The following is a 15,781-nucleotide window of genomic DNA, read 5'->3' on the forward strand; positions in this document are numbered from 1 at the left end:
AGTACCCCCTTGGCAGATTAACATATCACCAATTGTGCCAAAAAAAAGAGAACACCGCAATATTAATATGCTGTAATTGTTATCGCACTGTTGACAAGAAAATGGCCATTTGGAAGGAGGAAATTGAAATTCCCTCTTGGAGGAAGCGTGCCTATATGTTTGACTCCCATTTAAAATGAGAAAAAGAAGGCAGCCTTTTTGCAAAACTTTAGTTTTAAAAAATGGCATAAAAACCTTGCCACGGGTACTCTTTTCTACACGTTATTAATTTGCTAAAGGGTGCACATGTAAATATGTATGGGTGAATATACATGCGTATGCGCGCCTTTCTTCAGCACAGCGCTAGGGGGAGAGGACAATTCAAAACCATAAACAAGTTCAAAAAGGACTCGGAACAGCACATGCGACACATTTGCACATGTACGTGAAACAAAGTAGAAAAAAAAAAAAAAAAAAAAAGGACAGCTACTCAAGCCGAATTTACTGAAAAATGGATAACCTGTTATCTTCAATAATTTTTCCGTTTAGGAATCCCTTCTCATTCTTTTGCTTCGTTGCTTCCTTGAAGTATCTTCTCTTCTTTTTGTTGTTTTTCACTTTAATCATGTATCGTTTGTACGGCTGACACACGTAGCGGCAGTCGTACTTGATCCCGATGTTTCCCTTTTTCTCTCGCAGCAAGTTTCTGCACAGTATGAGATGCTTCACCATAATTTCCAGGGGGGAGTACACGGGGACCTTCAGGCATAGGCCTTCGGTGGGGGGGTAAAAAAAAAGGGCATTAAAAATTGGCACTCAACTGTGTCACTCAAATGTGGCACTCAAATATGACACTCATAATGGCATGAATATCCAACGCGCGGTTTGCCAAAACTGCGCAAAATGCATAACGCCCCTCGAATGCACGAATAGTACCCAGTATGCCCTCGTTCACCGAACTGAACGTCAGAAGATTTCTGCTTTTCGAGAAGAACATGCGAACGAGTCTCTCCTTGTACGGCTTATGATAAGCAATCAGCGAAGTTGTGTCTAGGATACACTGGCGCACGTTCACCTGCCGTGACTTGTTAAAATGGGACAATTTTTCTCGAATCCATAACAGGGCTAAATACAAATGATCCTTTTTAAATTTTATGTCTTCACTATTTGGCGATTTATTCTTATATATGTATTGATATATCTGATCGAAATTTATGTCATTAAATTCGTAATGCTTTTCATTAAAGTTCGAGTCATTACTGTCACAATCGGAGGTGCTATCACCGTCACTTGAGCTTGAAAATGTGTGTGCTTTCTTTGGGTACCTCTTTTTTCCAGATGTCCCCTTTCTGAAAGATTGTTTTCTATTTTTATTATTGTATGGATTATCCTCCGCAAAAAATTCATATTCTTTGGACAGTTTGTTGTAATGCTGTTCATACTCTTCCTGCAAGTTGTTCGTTTCAAAAAATTCTTCATCGTAATTTGATCTCATGTTTCTGTATATCATTTTTTCGATTTTTTTTTCCCTCGCAAGGTTATTATTGTTTAGGTGGGAATTTCTCTTCGAAGTTTCATTCACCCCTGTAGTGTCTGTTCCCTTCTGTTCCTCCGTCTTGGGCTGATTCGCGAGGTGTGCATTTTTGTCGTCCTCTGCGCTCCGCGTAAGTTGTTCATCCTCCTTACGCGCTTGTTCTTTTTCTGCGTTGGACGGGTCGAACGGCTGCCCCTTTTCGTTGTTTGAGGATCCTTTCGCAGGGAGCTTCTCGGGGCGCTTCTCGGGGTGCTTCTCGGGGTGCTTCTCAGATTTCCTCTTCAGCTTGTTATCACCGCTGTTTACGATGCTCCCCTCCTTGTCATCAGTTGTATGCCCATTGCTGTCGCTACTTTTGTAGCTACCTCTGGCGCGATGCCCCACTAACTTCTTACAACGGCGTCTCTCACACATCCCTAGCTCCTCCTTTCTGTTAATCTTCTCGCGGTTTTCCCCTCTTCTGTTGAGCTTCTCCAATTTCAACACTATGTCATTGTGTCTGCTATACTCCTCATTGGAGCTATCACAAAGTAGACTATCGGAAGACCCGCAATCCGTTCTGATGTCATCATAAAAGTGGTCATCACTTAAAGTATCATACGTTTTGTAACTCGTTTCACTGAGTAGATCATCCTCTATATCATAGTCTCCCAATTTTTTACAATTTTTTTTTCTTAAAGAAATTCTTTTAATAAAGTCTTTATTCGGCTTCAATATCTCTATCAGCTGTTGCGTGTACAACATGGCAATGTGAAAGCTTCCCCTCTCGTTGGTCAACAAATCTGCGTACTCCTCTTCCAGAATATTCAGCACCTGTATAATATTTCCACTTAGAATGCTATTTCGTATGATGTGCCTCGTCTGCAGGGAGTTTACCATTTTTCTTAGCTTATCCTCAGACAGGTACAAGTTGACAAAATATTTAGTAATGTATTCCTTATCTAGTGAGTACCCTTTTCCTTCTTTTTTATTTAATTTTTTTAAATTTTCATTTTTAATCATCCCTGATTTCTCTCGTAGCAGAAGCTGAATTTTTTTGTTAATATCGCTTTCACTTTTTCTCGATTCTTTTTTGGTATTAAAAAAGTTCGTGGCCAAAATATTCAAATCTTCCTTCAAGTTCAGGCTTCTTTTACCTCTTAATCGATTTAGTAGTAAGATGTTGGAGTCTTTTCTTACGTTTAATAAATTGCCAAGACTGCTTTTGCGCGATATCCATAGTGTATTTTGCAAGTTTGCTGGGGGGTAGTTGTATGGGCTAAATTCGTAGCTCTTTAGGATGTTGGCCGTGAGATCGCTGATCGTTTGCTCCTCTGCTTCTTCTGTGGGATCCTCCTTTGTGTGCGCCTGGTTCAGAGGGGGGATTTGTTCTCCAGAGAGGGGAGGCTCAACGGCTGGCGAGGCCGCATCGAGGTGGGGGGTAACATCCCCTGTGGTGCCTTCCACCTTCTGCTGATCTGGGCCACTTGTTCTATTCGACTTTTCTTGCCTGTCGCTACTTCCCGCGATTTCCCCTATTGGATGGCTATCCCCTTTCGTGTCATCAGTTTCAGATTTGGGATCTCCCCCCTGTTTATCCTCACCTTCATTTTGATCACTTCGGAGTGCATTGCTTGGGGTGAGGGTAGGGTTTCCCGTTTTCCCCCCTTTCTTTGCCTCTTCTGTTTTGTCGCTCCTTTCGCCCCTTTCGTCCTTGTTCAGTTTTTCATACACGTCTAGGTAGTTAATTAGAAATTTGTTAAAATCGTGTTTGTCGTTTTCTTCATTTTGATCCTCCTTGGAATTTTTTCTTCCTATTTTGTGGGAGCTCGCATTTTCCGGGGCCTCACTGCTGGGGGCACAACCTTTAGATTGAGGATGATTCTCCTTCTGAATAGGATCATTTGCGGCTTCTACTGCTTCGTCTTTCTGTTTCTCGGCTTCCCCATCATCGTGCTTGTTCTCGCTACTTTGAGTTTGTGAAAGGTGTGTTGGCGGTTCCTCGCACTTCCCTTGGCTGCTTTGAAGACTCGTGCTGAGAGTATCATCTGCGTTGTGTGCGGGGTCGCACGTGGGTTTGCCTTTCACTTCGTCCTTTTTTACTTCATCCTTTTTTACTTCATGGCTTTTTGCTTCGTCCCTTTTTACATCAGCCTTTTTTACTTCATCCTTTTTTACTTCATGGCTTTTTGCTTCGTCCCTTTTTACATCATCCTTTTTTACATCATCCTTTTTTACATCATTCCTTTTTACTTCATTCTTCTTTCCTCCGTCCCTTTTTACTTCATCCCTTTTTACTTTATCCTTTTTTGCTTCGTCCCTTTTTACTTCATCCCTTTTTACATCATCCCTTTTTACATCATCCTTTTTTGCTTCGTCCTCCCCCCCGGGTGCGTCCTCCTGGCCCGCAAAGAACTTATCCAGGGAGTGTTTACTGTTGGAGGACCCGCCGACGCTGCTACCATTGTCTCCCGTGTTGTTATGCTTCTCCATGAAATCCACGAACGATTTGTACGTGTTAAAATAGCCGCACTTTATCAAATGTGATTTAATAACATCAGTAAAAATGTCTTTCTGAATATAAATGGACTTTATGATTTTCCTTTCCTTTTCACATTCTTCATAAATCATATTATATATGTCAAAGTAGAAATTGTTCAGATGAAATCTGATTCGGTCTCCTAGAGTAGTCAATCCAACAGTGGCATAATAATCATACTTGGGATTCACATTGCAGGCCTTGCCTAGAAATTTTCCATTTTTTGTAAAAAAGGCACTGTTGTCGAAATAGTTAATCCCACACCCGATTATGTCATATTTGGTATACCCACTGCTGTAACTTTCTAATTTGCTATCGATAATTTTTTTCCCATCATCATTCTTATATCCAAAGGAGTTATATTCAGATCCTGGGTTTTTGTTAATTGTGTAATTTTTGCTGGTCATGCCTATTACAATTTTGGAGAAGTTGGAGCAACTTAACACTTCGACTTCAAAATAGTATATGCTGCAATCTCTGGATGCACATTTATTTACCTGAACGCACGCAATGTCTGTGTGTTTTCCCCATGCGCTATACGTGGCAGTCAGTTTGTCCTTACTTACTGATATGAAATTGGATACATTCGTGGTGTTTATACACACGCTGTCTCTGAATAGATTGTTCAGATACACGTATCTGTGCTTAAACCTTTTATTCTTTTTCTTTAGATACAGTTTTTTTTTTTTGTCATAATGGCTGTTGGTATGGTTGTAATAATAATCGTGTCTGTCCTCTTCTCTGAGTATTTCCCCTTCCGACTGTTCTTCGTCCTTAAATTGGTGTTCCTTCCCCCTTTTGCCTTTTTTTTTCCTTTTTTTTCTGTCTCCCTTGTGATACGCCTGGTCTTGGTCAGCATCGTTCGCTTCGTCATCATCGTTCGCTTCGTCATCATCGTCCGCTTCGTCATCATCGTTCGCTTCGTCATCATCGTTCGCTTCGTCATCATCGTTCGCTTCGTCATCATCGTCCGCTTCGTCATCATCGTCCCCTTCGTCATCATCGTCCCCTTCGTCATCATCGTCCGCTTCCTCGTCATCCTGTTCATCGTTGTCGTCTTCCTCATCCGGTTCATCGTCATCTCCTTGTTCTTCAAGGGTTTCCTCCTCCGGCTCATCATCGTCTTCGTCATTATCGTCGTCGTCCTGTTGCCCCCCCACCTCGTCATCCTGCTCATCCTCGTCATCATAATTCTCCTCGTCCACGTCAAATTCGTCTTCTTCATAATCTTCCTCTTCGTCGTCGTCCTCCTCCCCATCATTGTCTTCGACTACGTCATTATCATCATCGTCGTCCTCCTTATCATCATCCTCCTCCTTTTCATCTCCGACGTCGAATTCGCTTCCCTCCTGCTCTTCCTCTTCTTCGTCCTCGTCCTCCTCCTCCTCTTCTTCTTCTTCTTCATCCTCCTCCTCTTCGTCGTCCTCTTCCTCTTCTTCGTCGTCCTCACCCGAGCTGGACTCTGAATCGGACTCCAGGTGCGAGTCGGACCCGTTTCCATCATCTCTGTTTTTTCTTCCTTTTCCTTGATTACCTTTTGGCTCATTTGTTTTCTTATCCCCTCCTTTTCTCCTTCCCCCCTTGCCTTCGGTGCCCTTCTTTCTAAAACACCTTTTATTCGAGTTCTTCGACAAAAACAGCGTCGATTTGGATGGGGTGTAAGAGAAGTTACACAAGTGCTTCTTATCAAGGGTGTTTAGCAGTTGTTTATAATTGGTAGAGTTCCCCAAGGTGGAATACTCTGCACTCCCTTCATATGTACCTTTTTTGTTTCTCTTTTGCTGGAGATGTGTTCCCTTGCTCATACTGCTAGACACTTCTTTCCTCTTCTCCTTCCTGTTATTTTCGCACTGACGCGTGAGCACATCCTCTCTGCTCAATTCTCTACGATCTCCACGGGGGGGTGCCACATTTGGAGAAAACAAACTGGCCAGGCTTTTCCCCATTCTGGCGGCACACCCTTTGGCAGGCTCTGTTTGCATAGGATACGTGCACAGAATAGTCCATCCTTTCTTGTTATGCCGCTTCGGCGACAACTTAGGGACTAAAGGATATTCCTCGCCTCTCCTCTTGGTGGTGTAATCCCTCCCGAGTGACTTATCGCAAGCAGGGAGAATCGCCATCCTTTTTGATGCGACCTTTTCATTTTCGAAATTAACTGTTTCGTCCATTTGGTGCACTAGTCTTACTTCTTCGCACGGCAACAGAAGTCGCTCCTCTTTTTTATTCTTCCTTCTGATCAGCATACACATCTTGCACTCTACAAACTTTACCAAAACGGTTAAGTAAAATTGAACGTTGCAAAGAACAAAGTGGAACAAGCACAAATAATAACCTGCCAGATATATTATTCGTTCCACCACGTGCGTAAAGGTGTATAGCACTAGTTCGACTTTGCGCGATTGTTCACGCAATTTGGACGTCCACACAGAATTGTCAAAGTAGGGTGGTGTGGCTTGGGTTTGATCTCCATCAGGCGCTTTTTCCCAGTGGGTAGATGCCATGGAAGGATATCCATTCGTATATTTGCATGCACAGGGTGTACCATCAATAGTGCCTTCTTTGTCGAAAAAAATTATTTCACTCCCATTGATGATATCAACGGGGGAAAGCTTCCCATTAGCAGGTTTAGTGACTATCCTCTGTGGATAATTTACCGCTTCTACCTTTCCATGCGTAATCAGTCCAGTTACGTCTCCCCCGACTTCTACGCGCAGAAGCTGTCGTGGGATAACCTCCCCTTTGCCAATCTTGCACTTGTAATTATTATGTTCCAAATGGGCCAAATGGAGAAGGCATAACTTGTGTAATGTTACACTGCAGGGGAAAAACTTCTCGCCTCTAAGTTGGTAGTTTTTTTTTTTTCTTCTCAAAGGTGGAAGGCACAGATAACAATTCGAATGTTCAATCTCCTTGGGATAATTTTTATCAAATACGATATGAAGGTTCAGAAGGGATACATTTGCAAAACACTGCGGTTGAATCTCCGTGTGTGTGTACGCTGGGCCATAAAGAAAAAGTTTTTCCCCCTGATGCTGTAATGGAGAGGGAAACGTTGCCTCTCCCATCCCCAAACTGCAATTCAAGGGGGGGGGCTCTAGAATAACAGCGCCTAACAGTTCGGACAAATCTGAAAGACTGTAACTCTTGGCAGGCATTATATACATGTTAAATTTCCTCCATTTGGAGTCAATAAGGCAATTCATTTCTGTCATGTTATAGACACTCACTTGGCTATAAGTTCCTTCATATTTGCATATGTTACTAGCATGGCATTGGATCGAGCTGAGTACCTCTGATCGTGAACCTATCAGATTCACCCTCAACATGTTACTTGTTTTTTTTTCACCTCTTTTCACTCCCAACTCATGGCAGTCATGTGCGGATTGGGAAAAAACAAGCCCTGGTATGTACGAGGTGTGGGAGAACTGCGCAAAAGGAGATACGTGTGCGTTTTCTTCCTTTTCTCGATTCTCTACAGAATTATAGAAAAATGGATGCGTCGAATGGATTGATTTAAAAGATGATGTTAGGTTGTGGCAATCATCGGTTATTCTTTTTTTATGCTTTCTCGTTCCCCAAATCGAGTCCAAATTGTAATTTTTTGAAACATCGCAATGGCAGACATATAGGCAAAGTTCTCGTCCGTTCATTTTTTGACTGCTGTCTTCGCGTCTTACCCTAAATCGGGGGGGTACTCTCCGTCTATGGGCAGTCATGCTGCTTATCACTTGGTTACATGTCTGCAACCTGTCTCGCGTTAGAAAAAATGTCTTAATTTTTTTTAATTTTTTTTTACAACATTTCGACATTGGCGCAAGAAATCGTATGAGGCATATTTGTCGATTCCATGGAATTATCCTTTTCGAATATTCGGAGAAGGATCGTCTTTTCCATTTTAAAGGAACTTCGAGTAGTCCACTAAAGTGTCCACCCGGCATGTTCCATATGCGAGAGTCTAATCTGTATCTTTCTTTCTCCACTTTACTGCTGAATGGCGTTCTGCTCGTACTTGTAACGTACAGCGTATTTTCATTCTTCCTGTTCATCTTTAAACGAGTAAAGGGGTGTTCTCCCTTTTTCTTCGATAATTTTACATCAGCATAATTTTCCCAGTTGTCACTAAAATGTTTACGTCTTCCATTTTGTTTTTCATTCTCCACGCAGAAAAATAAAGCTTCTCCGTTGCCTCCCTTTACCTCATATGTAATCCTATCGCAAATTTTATTTCTTCTCCTCAGTAGCCCCTCCTCGTATGTATTGTCTGATCCTAACATGGTCTCTTCTCCGTTCGCGTTCGCATCGAAGAGGTTGTACGATACGATTTTCGCATGGGAACGAGGGCTGGGGGGAATAACTTGATCATAATTTACGCTGCCATAGCAGTTGGAGAGAGGATAAAAGGAGCAGGTCTGTCCTATCGGTTCAATTGTCTTCTCCCTTGCGGAGAAGTAATCATCTAATGCGATCTCCCGATTTGTGCACAGTGCGCCAAGGCACTCGGTCATTTTTGATCTTTTGTCAGAAAGGGGGAAGCACAGGAAAAAGGAGTAGAAATGGTTTTCTCAGTGGAGGTATTCTTTCCGAAAAAGGGAAAGAAAAAAAAAAAAAACTTGAGAGGGGGACACAATGCGATTTATAACTATGTTAACGAAATGGGGCGTGTTGCAAGTTGTAGTCCGCACGCAGAACAAGCAGAGCATACCTCACAAGAAGCAATCATAAGAATTACACACAATGTGAACGAAGAAGACGAAGAAGATGAAGAAGAACAAAAGGAAGAAAAACTTTGAGATTTTCGCTACATATATAAATGCATATACAAGCACATAATCACACACACATACACGCGATCATGAGTATTAATATTCTCATTTGGTCTATACTATATCTGTGCATTTATCATGGCTTCGCGCACTTTTTTTTGCTGGGATTTAATTTTTTCCCTTAATAGAATTCACCATAATAGGGATTAATTTCACATAAATCCTAAGTGAATTATAATATGCATATCTACGTGTAAAAACTGCGAAATATTATCTTACTGTGATCTTATTATATTCCCATTTTCTTTTCTCTTTTTTTTGGGGATTCTTTACAAATAGTTGGAGTATGCTTATAGATCCGTGTTCTTATCGCTTATTATCCGTTCACGAAAGAAGATACGGGCGGACTGCACGTGTATAGCAAAATGCAGCGACAGTGTGTCCCTTTTCTCCCGCAAATGTTGGAACGAAAATGGAAGGAACACATAAATGGGATGTCCCTTATTACGTTTTTATATTATCACACACGGCAGCGCCCATCAACAAAATGTTGCGCATATCACAAGAGAGCTATAAACAGGGGCGACTCAAAGAAAAAAAAAAATTACAAGAGCCAAAAAAGGTTTACATAAGCTTTGGCATCGACGTGATGTAAAAATATATGCGTGTAATGTGTGCACATATGTGCCCGTGAAGAGGGGGGGCACTTACTATTTTAATTAACACGTACGTAAAACTATGTACATATGTGTAAGCATATATACAGTACATGCCCAATGGTGCGGGAACGTAAAAATGTCACATACACAATGAAGGCAAACTGCTTGACAGCATGCTGCTTGAGGGCATGTTGCTGAAGGGCATGCGTAATAGCAGCGCTCTGAGGAAAGTAGCTATGCTCCTCATCACACACCCAAGGTGTTAATTAGGGAAATGACCAAATCCAAAACGAGCAGGCTACATACAAAGGGGGGGACACGCGCAGGAGTGTATGTGTACGCATACTTCCGTGCATATGTGAACATGTATGCACGAATCCACATACTTAATGCTCACAATCTGTTTACTCATATCATTTGGCTTTCATGCGTAGCACCCTCACGAACAAAATTTCATGCATATATGAGGGTATTCAACTCAAAAGGGAAATATAAAGAGAAGAAAAAAATCTCCCAAGTTCTGCTTTAACTCAGTAATGCTCGCTCGGCAGAAAGCTTTCTGTACATAAAAGAGAAATGTAAAACAAAAAGATGAAGCGCACAGAGCAAAACATGCCACTTAAAAGGTGCGGTTTAAAGTGGCATATAATGTGCCCTATAAATCGTGCGCTTTAAAATGTAAAGGGCAAAGTGAATGGGTTAACCCACTGAATGTGCCTTCTCATTTGCATATGTAAATCACATACAGGGGTGAAAAGAGAAGTCAAGTGACGGGGGCGACTGACGTAACGTGCTTACAGTTCGGTGATGGAAATGAAACAAATTCAACTCGGAAGATAACTCCACAATTGGTGAACGCATACATATAGATAAGAGCTTGACAAGGCATGCGTGCATGTGTTATGCACAAGTGGGGAGATGTACACATACACGGACGTATGTATGCATTTATATAGCAATTCTGAATGGCGTTTAATGGACGAAATGTACATAGAGGGAAGGTATGCTATGGAGGAGAAGGCATTGTGCGCAGCGAAGGGGAATTTTCACATTTATCGAGATGCTTGCGCCTGGTTACCCTTAGGAGCAATTGCTTAAATCTTGCGTTCTGACATTTGCGCGTCAAGCATTTTGTTTCCGCTCGCCCATATGTATAACATGTCGATATATGTTCCCTTTATGATGGCAGGGAAAGGAGCCAATTTTTTTAAACGTTCTATGTGTGCAGGAAGAAGGAAAAGAAAAATGCACGAATTTGTAGTGGAGCAAGTGTTTCGCGCAGAAAGAAAAAGGGATGGGTCAATGCAGTACGTATAGGCATGCTCTGTGCATTCATGTATACATGCACATTTGCATATAATGCTTAAACGCCCAGCCCCAATGTGAGAACAACTTTATATAAATGGGGGGTAACGGGAAGGGAAGGGAAAAAAGAAAATTCGTGAAACAAAAACAGATGGCACAATTTGGCGCTACTCAGACGGAGGGGTCAAAACATGCGGAATGATTAAGCGCTGCTCGGCGAAAAAAATGAACAAAATTATGTTAAGCGCGGAAAATACAGTTTTATTTCAACGTCGATTTATGCATTTCGCTTCGTTATGCTTTGCTTCCCCACGATTTGGTTCGCTATGCTTCTTTTTTTTTCTTCTTCTTTTTCTTCACACATGATATACCACTCGAGTATTCTGCTGATGAAGAACATAACCTGAAAAGACTTTCCCAAAAAAAAAAAACATTCCCCTTTAGCAAGGTTTGCGTAAGGCATTACTATCCTTATGCTGTGGATGTAATTTCACTTTCCCTTAAACACATGTGGAACGAAATAACGAACAGCTAAATTAGCCCCCCTCTCAAAGAATGCACATGTAGAGGGTTATTGTGAGGGGAAAAAAAAAAATATGAAACACATTTTATGTGCATACCACAAAATTCACCATGTTGTGATGTGTACAAAGTGCCTACGAAATGTTCTCCGCATCCTTCCCGTGAGGTTAAGAAAAACGCAAATAGTGATCGTTAAGTGGTAGGGTTAAATAACTATCCCGTTTTTTGAGGCCCAGCATGTTTGCGAAATTGAAAAGACAACCATATGTGGAGAGGGACACGCTGCGCGAATTTTCTCAAGTAGAATGAGTGGCTACCCAGTTTGCACAGACACCAACGCATTTGACATGTAGTCTCTATGCTAATGAACTCCGTTTTGTTCTTTATATATATAATTATTTTCCCCCTCGCGACCGCTTCAGCAGCACAATGCAGACACACACAACTGCAATTTTCTTTGCGATGAAACGTGTACTTCTGAACGCATAGCATAGGTATATACTTATCTGCACATAACATTTATGCTGTTAAGAATTTTTTTTTTTTCTTTTATTCCTTCCAGTGGTCGATTTAACAAATGCTGCTTAAAAAATATGTGCAAGAAAAAAAAAACAAAAATGAAATGGTCCCCCCTTCCCCCCCCAAAAAAAAAGAGAGGCCCCAAGAGGAAAGTGCTTACATGATGAACATACAAAAAGGGGGTGTAGCATTTATAACTTCAAAAGGATAAAAAAGACAAAATAACAAATCGGTAAAAGGATGGGGTGAAGTTCCAAAAAAAGGGCAGGGGGAAAAGTATACCTCCAAAATTTGATTCCCCCAAACAAGGCCAAAATGGCAGAGATGGGAATTTTAAATGCGGTTTTTATTTTTTTTTCATTCCTTTGAGTAAGCTATCTGGTGGAGCTGTGCCCCGTGGCTTCAGTGGGGGGATGTTTAAAATGGTCGCCTGGAGGTTCCACCCAACTTACGCACACTTTTCTCCTTTTAAACGTTATAGCTACCCCTTGCCTGTCTGCGGGAGGGAGCGCGCGCACCCTGATTAGGAGACCCATCCGATTGGCTTAAGTCTATTGAACTAGCAGATTGCGATGAATACATTACAGTTCCCTCGGAAGACAATCCACAATGTTGCTTAAAATCGCTGCGCGTGTATGCAGCTGTCATGGTCTTGTTACCCGTTCGGCCCGATTTTTTTTTCTTCTTTTTTCTCGTCGCTTGTTTATATCCCTCACTTTTTGTTGACTTCTTCTGACCGAAGGAACCATTTCTGGTACCGTCTTTTTGGGATATGGAAGAAACACTGCTCGTTTCAATTAAGGAAGAGGAGGATGACGAGGCGGCCCTTTTTGCCCCCTTTTTGCATTTGCTTTTTTTCCCGCGGATGTTTAGGCGCTCCTTCATACCCTCCAGGTTGAGGTTTTGCACGGCCACTAAGAGCAAGTGGTATATTCTAAGAGCCAGGGATAGACACACGAAAAAGAATTTGATAAAAAATGGTAACAGCGGAATTAAGGCAGGTGCGAGGATAACCAAAATGGCAATTATGGCAAATTTCTTGATGATATTTTTGATCCGATTTGTGTAATAATTAACACATTTTTGAATGTTAAATAGGTAGCAAAAAACCTCAAAGGTACATTTGCATGTATCGCTATCAGAATCTTGAGAATCTTCCTGTTCAGTGTTGTATCTGGTTATACTGGGTTCGACTGCCAGTTCTGGCAGTGCTGCGTCTATGACGTGTACAGTCTCTTTTGAAGTTAATAGGAAATCTTCCTTGGAACACTCCCTCCCATTCGAATCCCGAAGAACTGCCTTACACATGGTTTTTATTTCTTTGTTTATTAAAAATTTGATAATAAAATAAAAGGCGTAATTCTTGTTAGCCTCAATGAATGCGTTTACAGGACTGATGGGACCAAGGTGAGTAGCTAGCTTCTCCGTGTCCTTATCTGTGCAGATCACATGGCAAGAAAAGTTTGCTCCCACATTGGCGCTGTTGTTCCAGGTATGCACAATTAGGACACAATCCTTCGACTCCGACTGGTTAGAGGTACAATTTTTGGGAGTAGTAATATGAGTAATGGTGGCAGTCGAAATTGGCCTAATTTCATACACCTCAAGCGCACTCGTTTCGAACTTAATCTCAACAGAGTGATTTCCATTAAATTTATATTCAATGAACTGCGTGTGTGCAGCTGTGTTTTTGTTGTAAAATACTTTATTATCTAAATCGTTGACATCGATTTTTTTATGATTATTGTTAATCTTATCTTTCAAATGGTCAGGCAAAGTGGATGGTTTGTATATTCTCGTCTGTGGTTCTGATGCATATACATTTTTAATTTTATATTTTGAAGCTCCATCTGAATCCATAGCTGCTTTGTGCGCATCATAATATCTTTGAAGGTTTACAGAAATGCAATGCCCGGGGGCCACGGCACAGAAGTTCCCATTAGCTGCTCTCCATTTCGTTAGAGACACCCCAAACTTATCACATGTTTTGCCACTCAAATCGAAAAGATACTTAGGCATCATGAGAGCTTTTCTCAAGCAGGGATGAATTACGTTACATAATCCATGATAATCGCATCCCTTCAAAAGAGGGGAATTTTCTTCTAGGCCACAATTCCTAGTAACATCGCTAGCTAAAACGTCTACGTCGTTTACAGGGGAAGAAGGAATGAGAATATAATCATTTGATAAATTAACTAACGTGTTTTTTCCATGAAATTCACTCCTGAGAAGTATCCACAAATCGAAATAATCATCCCTAATTTCAGTTATCGAGTCATTCAGTTCATATTTCTTTTCCTTTGTCACCAAATCGTACGTGTTATTTAGGACACTGCTTACGTCATCATATGCATATTCCTGCACAGTTATATCAACTTGGGTATTAAATATTGGCGGATAATCTATATCATACACAGCATAGGAAGAGAAGTCCATGATGGCACAGTGTCTACTGTAAACGGTGGCCGATTCAGAGAAGAACATGTTGAAATAAATGCACTTTAATTTCGACCTCTTTATATCCTTATTATCCCTGAACAAGTTGTACGATTGGCATGTGCATGATTCCCCCTTTATGTATTCAAGAAAATGAGGTGGGAAATCCCCATCTGGGCTGTTTATTTCTTCTATCTTCCGCACGTTGCATGTCGAGGTGTACTTCTTAATCTCCCTCTCTGAGTATCTATTAAACTTTTGGTGATTAAACACGTCCACTACTTCTGTATATTTGAAGGGGATGTCTTTCATATATTTCAGGTAATACAAAATGGTGACGTAATCTCTTCGAATGGTTAAGAAGTATCCTTTTCCATCAGGCCTTAGTACTTTCAGTCGTAATACCTACGAGGGGAATGGGGGGATGGAAACCAGGGGATAACACACACGTAGGAGCTTCTCCTGTGTACTCTTATTCTGTGCGTTCTTCTCCTCTGCACTCTTCTTACACTCACCGAGTTGTTCGAAACGTCTAACTCCCCAAACGCAACCATTCTACACGTGGAGTCGTCGGACGAAGATGTGCACACTTTCTTTTTACCAAAGGAGTGTGCCACCTGGATGAAGGACGCGCTCCTGCTTCCGTCCTTCCGTTTGTTCCTTCCAAAAATTGCGCAGCACAGGAGGAAGAGGAAAGATCGCAGTTTCCATGTCCGTTTCATTTTGGGCGAGTGCTCCTTCTTCTACTTCTTCATTTAGTTTTACGTCCTGTCATGAGGGGGGAGGCGGAGGGAGATCAACTGTCCGCGCGTGCGCATGTGGATATGTGTGTCTGTATGTATGCCTCAACGATCGCACAGAAGGGAGACATCTCCGTGCCCTCACCTCATGACCTTCATACACGCACGATTCGTCCGTTTATGCCTTTTCCCCCAATCCTAGCATAATATAGCGCTGCGTGAGAGCGTCGATTGGTGGGCATTATTTCCAACTATTCATCAGAATTTTTTTTTTACAAAGATTTTTCCTTTTCTTTGCCTCATTTCTGGCATAATCCTTCCCACTAAATTGGCACTATCGCGTTGTCTCCTTTTCGCATTTTCTCCAACGAGGGGATTCTTCCCTCTGCACATCTACGCGCAGCATAAAAATGCCTCACCCCAGGTCCAATTTCTGCACTTTTTTTTTTTTCTTGAAAATCGGTACACAATAAAATTAGTAATAGACACGATGTGGTGATGCAAAATGGTGACTATTGGGAAGGCTGAAGATGCTTCTTTTATTATCAGTATAGTTTTGCCGTGGAAGGGTTCAGGGAACAACTTCGAGGTACAGTTTTAGGGTTTCATCCTCTATATCTTAGGCTCCCCGTTTACGTTCTAGGCCTTCAAAAGACAGGGTCCTGGTTCCATTGCGTACGCCTCAGGGTCTAAATTTTGGGCGCAGGCCCGGTGAGTCCTGTTTAGGCTTCAGGGGTCAGGATTGACGTCTGTTGTTTTCTCTCTCAGTCTCGGTACCCCTCTCCTAAGTCTTATTTCCCCTC

General features: G+C 41.7%; 3 protein-coding genes across 3 annotated transcripts; 1 reads left to right on the forward strand and 2 right to left on the reverse strand.

Annotated features, from left to right (window-relative positions):
- Window positions 1–480: 480 nt before the first annotated feature.
- C922_02128 (hypothetical protein) lies at window positions 481–8,539 on the reverse strand (the record flags this gene model as incomplete). The annotated part of the gene is made up of 2 exons (XM_008817727.1): window positions 481–752; window positions 916–8,539. 2 exons carry the CDS (start codon window positions 8,537–8,539, stop codon window positions 481–483), a joined length of 7,896 nt encoding a protein of 2,631 aa, XP_008815949.1.
- Window positions 8,540–8,587: 48 nt separating this feature from the next.
- On the forward strand, window positions 8,588–8,824 carry C922_02129 (hypothetical protein; the record flags this gene model as incomplete). The annotated part of the gene is made up of 1 exon (XM_008817728.1): window positions 8,588–8,824. The coding sequence occupies one exon, from the start codon at window positions 8,588–8,590 to the stop codon at window positions 8,822–8,824; it is 237 nt and encodes a 78-aa protein (XP_008815950.1).
- Window positions 8,825–12,270: 3,446 nt separating this feature from the next.
- On the reverse strand, window positions 12,271–14,960 carry C922_02130 (hypothetical protein; the record flags this gene model as incomplete). The annotated part of the gene is made up of 2 exons (XM_008817729.1): window positions 12,271–14,643; window positions 14,754–14,960. The coding sequence occupies 2 exons, from the start codon at window positions 14,958–14,960 to the stop codon at window positions 12,271–12,273; spliced, it is 2,580 nt and encodes an 859-aa protein (XP_008815951.1).
- Between the last annotated feature and the right edge of the window lie 821 nt (window positions 14,961–15,781).

The sequence above is a fragment of the Plasmodium inui genome, assembly GCF_000524495.1.
Source record: "Plasmodium inui San Antonio 1 unplaced genomic scaffold supercont1.7, whole genome shotgun sequence".
Lineage (NCBI taxonomy): Eukaryota > Apicomplexa > Aconoidasida > Haemosporida > Plasmodiidae > Plasmodium > Plasmodium inui.